At 29.6% G+C, this 5,694-nt stretch overlaps 1 protein-coding gene across 1 annotated transcript; it reads right to left on the bottom strand.

The window, feature by feature from the left end:
* Window positions 1-1,357: 1,357 nt before the first annotated feature.
* LOC102669453 (uncharacterized) lies at window positions 1,358-2,024 on the bottom strand. The gene is made up of 2 exons (XM_006595251.1): window positions 1,577-2,024; window positions 1,358-1,380 (listed from the first exon to the last, which is right to left on the bottom strand). The coding sequence occupies exons 1-2, from the start codon at window positions 2,022-2,024 to the stop codon at window positions 1,358-1,360; spliced, it is 471 nt and encodes a 156-aa protein (XP_006595314.1).
* Between the last annotated feature and the right edge of the window lie 3,670 nt (window positions 2,025-5,694).

The raw sequence follows: 5,694 nt of genomic DNA on the forward strand, positions 1-5,694 counted from the left end.
CGTAAAAGGGTACATATATTTTTTTACAACTTTAAAGTTGTATTTTATTTTTAAAAAAAAAACCAAAGTCATATTTTGTTTTACGACTTTAAAGTTGTAAAACTATTTTTTTTTTATAAATTTTTTAAGGTATATGACTTCAAAGTTCAAAGTCGTAACCTGTTTTTTTTTTAATGCTATTTTACTATTTGCAGCCTGTTTTTGATTTGTTAACCTACATTTTTTTCATAAATTTGTTTTTTTTGAATTTAATAATGTTTATGATTTTATTTTTTTAAAATAAAAAAGTTAAAAAAATATATTTAAATATATAATAAATAATATGAAGTTGATTTTATTAGTATATTTTTTGTGATTTTATTTGATATGTTATTATTTTATTTTAATGTTTAATTATTTAAAACATGTTATATATATATTTAATATAGTTTACTTTAAATGTTTTTTATTTAAAGTTTAAATAATCTATCAATAAAAATTAAAAACAACATAATTAATACATTAATATAAAACGCACAATACAAATGAAAGGAAAACATAAAAATTACAAGTTATTTTAGTCATGTACTTGTTTGTATGGACAGTTACTCTGATTATGTCCTTTAGTTTTACATAATGAACATTTCTTAGGCCTATTTGGAATTGGTTCATCCATCTCATTATGTATTCGAGTAGTGGTCGGCCTGCCTGATGTCTGTCGCCGTTTCGAAGGATCAGACATAAAATGCGGACCTAAATATTGAGGCCATGTGTCTTTACTTCCAAGGGAATGAAAATGATGTTCATAAACTTTGAAAATATTTTTCAACTTTTATACAGGGTCAACAAAGTCAGCATAATTTAAATTGCAAAATGCACACGCTGCAATTTCATGTGAGCACGGTAGTCGAAGTGCTTGAAATTGTCCACAATCACACGACCATTCATTCAATTTGACAGTGCATGCCATTTCTCATCGACCAAGTCTCATATTTGTAATTTCTTGAACCTCAAACTCCCCTATTTCTCGAACATACATGCGAACATAATGCGAGGTAACAATGTGTTAATTTTCTTGCATCATGACATATATGTCTTCAGAGTACCTATGCCATGCCTTTATCATATTCATGATTTTGATGTCGTTAGTGACAAATGAATCATTTATTTTATTAAATGTTTCATTGACTAAGGCAGTAATAGGTAATGCTCGGGCTCCTTTCAAAATAGAATTTATACATTCAGCAAGGTTGGTAGTCATATGGTCATACCGTTTTCCTTCATTGTAAGCCTGAGTCCATTTACTCTTAGGAATTTGATCCAACCAATATGCTGTTTGTGGAAACTCTGCTTACATAGTGAGCAACTTAGCCTCAAATCATGGTTTCCTCATCTCATACCCTGTGCGAAAAGATAGAATAATGAATAATAAATTTAGTGAACATGTAATAAAACAAGAATATGATGCATGAAATAGGAAGAAACATACCCATATTGATGACTTGTTTTTTTAAGTCAACATTTTTAAACTGTTTGTTGAAATTTGATGCAATGCGGTGAATGCAATACATAGATGAAACATCTGGTCCATTCCAACCAACGTGTTCGGATTGTAAAGCTGCTAGCAAACTGGTTCCCCTATCTGATATAATACACAAATTTGGTTGCGGAGTAACATATCTTCGCAAATAATGCAAGAACCACATCCAAGCTTCTTTAGTCTCGCTCTCAACAATTGCAAAAGCAAGTGGAAAATTGTTCCTACTACCATCTTGTTCGATGCCAGTCAACAAAGTACCATGGTATTTGCCAGTTAAAAATGTCCCATCTACTTGCACAAGTGGCTTGCAATATTTGAAGCCTTCAATGCATGGATTAAACGCCCAAAATACATGGTTAAGAATCACCCTAGGAGGGTTATCGTCACCTTCCTCCATTGAAGATGAAGTTTTGTATTTTACTATGGTACCTGGTACAAATTGTTGAGCAACTGTGAACCATATAGGCAGGTAACTGTATGGCTGTTCCCAACTTCCAAATGTCATTTCAAGAGCTTTTTGTTTAGTTGTCCATGCTTTTTTGTATGAAACAGTGTAATGAAACCGTTGATGCATGTCTGCAATCAAGGTTTTGATTTCAATACCCGGATTTGTTTTCACTAAATGAACAATATTATGGGTAATTACAGAAGAATCTAACCTAACATGATCTTGTGATATGGTAGAATTTGTGCATGTGTGAATATCATTTAATTTCTTCAACTCCCACCTTTTGCGTATTTTGCTGAACGATACTCTCGTCTCCAATAACATCCATTATCATATTGATTACACATGACAACGTACTTGTCACTCTTGTTCTCGACCACATCAAAATTAAGTGAATGCATAAAATGGAATTGTTTAATGGCATTCACAGTGGCTTGTTTTGATTCAAATGTCAACCCTTCATAAAGGTCATTTGTACTAACACTCGTTGTCCTTTGATAAGGATTTGAGTACTCTTGATTTTCAGAAAGTTGGCTACTAAAAATTTCAAAATATGAAGATAACTCACTTTGATTGGTTGGTTTACCATGTTCATCAAAATCATGTTGTTGCTCGTCATCACTGAAGTCACTAACATTATCTCTTATTACGGGTTCTTCAATAGCTATCTGTAAAAAAATATTATTGATTAGTAAGGAATCATTGGATTATGTAACGTAAAAAATTAAAACCTTTTTAAATACATTTTTCGTGTATGTAACACTAAAAAAATTATGTCAAGTATGACTCTAAGAAACACGTCAAAATCAGAAAACCAAACTGATTGTTTGGATGCAATAGATGCACCGAAGTGAGAATGAAGTGAGAATGAACTCTCCTTTTATAGATTTCACAAGAGTGAACAGTGTAATAATAATTTGTCTAACTAATATTCTAAAACACAAAATAATAACTAAACCGTAAATTAATAATAACTAAACACTATTATTCTAAAACATAAAATAATAATTTAACAAAATTAATTTATCATCTATAATAATTTATGTAACTAAACAGTAAATTAACAATAACTAAACACTAATATTCTAAAACACAAAATAATAATTTAACAAAATTAATTTAACATGTATAATAATTTATCTAACTAAACCGTAAATTAATAATAACTAAACACTAATATTCTAAAACACAAAATAATAATTTAACAAAATTAATTTAACATGTATAATAAGTTATCTAACTAAACCCTAAATTAATAATAACTAAACACTAATATTCTAAAACATTAAATAATAATTTACCAAAATTAATTTATCATCTATAATAATTTATGTAACTAAACCGTAAATTAATAATAACTAAACACTAATATTCTAAAACACAAAATAATGATTTAACAAAATTAATTTAACATGTATAATAATTTATCTAACTAAACCGTAAATTAATAATAACTAAACACTAATATTCTAAAACAGAAAATAATAATTTGCCAAAATTAATTTAACATTAAACCATAAATTAATAATAACTAAGTGATATTAAAAATGTAAAACTAATAGTGAAGTCGTGTGGCATTCCACGACTTCAACAATTCAGCAATTGTCTCGTGAATTAATAGTGAAGTCATACTTCAAAGTAAAAAACAGAAAATAAACAGCAAAAAAATCAGAAAATTGAAAGGCCATTAAGTCACTTGTGCAGCACAGAAAACAACAAAGAAAAAGCAGAAAATAGGTCCTTGAAAACAGCATGTGTAGTGTATTGTTCACTCATGTTAATGCAGTGTATTGTTCACTCATGTTACAGCACTGAAATAGCAGAAAACAACAGACAAGGGAATAGCTTTAGAACCCGTGAAGGTTGCACATGCATGAATAGAATAAAAGTAGTCATGAAACATGCTTACAGGATTTCAAACTTACAATAATTAACACGTATAGCTATTTCATGGTTGTACTTTGGTGTATTTGGATAGAAATAGTCATGAAGCATATTTTAGAAGTTGAAAAATATTTTAGAATATTAGTGTTATATGTCGCTTCAACTTTTAGAAGTTGAAAATATTTTTGAATATTTTTCTTGTCAGAATAATTTATACCATTTTTTTAAACTTTGATTAGGTGTATAGTTTTTCAATTATATTGTCCTTAATTATGAATTGAAAAATTAACTACAAAAATATTTATTTTTGTAAAAATTATTTTTGTACTTAAAAATGATTGCACAAATGCTAATATATAAATACATGACCTGCAACATCTATACATTTTTTTCTTTTTAAAATCACGCCTAGCTTTGGTCCTTTAATTAAATAACTTAAATTGATATTTTAAACTTTAATTAATAAAATAAATAAATTTTTAGGTTGTTCAGAAGAGGTTATAGATACAATTAATTAACTTGAATAATCAAATGTTGTTATCATTGTTATATATATATTATTGATAAAGTTTTATTATATCATCATAAAATCCTATATTTATTGATTTATATAAAACTTACAAATTAGATTTATTCATTTATTTGAAAATATTTAATTGCTTAATTTTAAGTCAAATAAAAATTACTCACAAAGTGTGTACGTAAGGAAATCCAACTTTTATGATTTATGATAGACAATGGACAATTTATGATAGCATGGGAATCTTGCAGCTGCTACCAACAACCTACATGGTGAAATGATTTATCATAGAATGGAATCTTGATAGAAAGAAATAAAGTAGTCAAATTTAACTTATTTTGTACAAATGATTTATCATAGCATGTACCAACTTTATTGTGTGTATTAGACTTCAAAAATTGTTGAGCAATATTCTACAAGTTAACATATTAGACTTTAAAAATTGTTGAGCACGGACCACCCTCCTTTCATACCTCCCCTCTTTCATTTTTCCTCATTCTTAATTTCATCCTTGTATCCATTTACCAATGGCATATGCACAATCCGGACCAGTTGATTGTTCGTTGTTGCGCTTACAAGACAACCATATTTCAAATCAAGTGTGGGAAGACCAAGAGAGAATCATCCGTCCGAGGTATACTTCTGTTTGGACTTTTACCCACTTGGATCAAATAGATAATCGGGTAAAAAATCTAATCAATTTAGCTGGTTTCGGACATATTATAAATGTTGGAAAAGTTGATATTAACCAGCATTTGGTTAGTACATTGGTTGAACGGAGACACACACATTTCATTTTCCACATGGAGAGACAACCATTACTTTACAGGATGTGGCCCTACAATTGGGCTTGAAGATTGATGGATTGCTGGTAACCGGTTTCATCACCGGTGATGTACGTGTTGCTTGACAGACATTACTCAGGAAAACTCCACCTGATAAATATGTAAAAGGTAAAATGATTTACCTAACTTGGTTGTGGAAAAATTTTCAACGACTTCCCGTTGATGCTGATGATGTTGTCATTGCACAACATGCTAGAGCTCATATGATGATGATTATAGGCGGTTGCTTGATGCCAGATACATCAGGTGCAAGAGTTCATTTTATGTATCTTCTTTTATTATCAAATTTAATCGAGGCAAGTCATTATAGTTGGGGTGCAGCAGTATTAGCATCCCTTTTTCGAGCTCTAGATCAGGCTGTGAAGCCAGACCAAATAGAAATCGGTGGATGTTTGTTGTTGCTACAATCATGGGCGTGAGACCGCATTAAATGTATTACCCCAAAGATAGATCACCTATCCATGGAAGAAGTACAAGA

This window comes from Glycine max, chromosome 13 (assembly GCF_000004515.6).
Source record: "Glycine max cultivar Williams 82 chromosome 13, Glycine_max_v4.0, whole genome shotgun sequence".
Classification (NCBI taxonomy): domain Eukaryota; kingdom Viridiplantae; phylum Streptophyta; class Magnoliopsida; order Fabales; family Fabaceae; genus Glycine; species Glycine max.

What these genes read in the sequence shown, in the direction of transcription:
- LOC102669453 (XM_006595251.1), bottom strand. Translation starts at nt 2,024, where the DNA reads ATGACATTTGGAAGTTGGGAACAGCCATACAGTTACCTGCCTATATGG. An exon ending in TTTACAATCCGAACACGTTG is followed by an intron (nt 1,381 to 1,576) that starts GTTGGAATGGAC and finishes CTTTTCGCACAG; the next exon opens with GGTATGAGATGAGGAAACCA.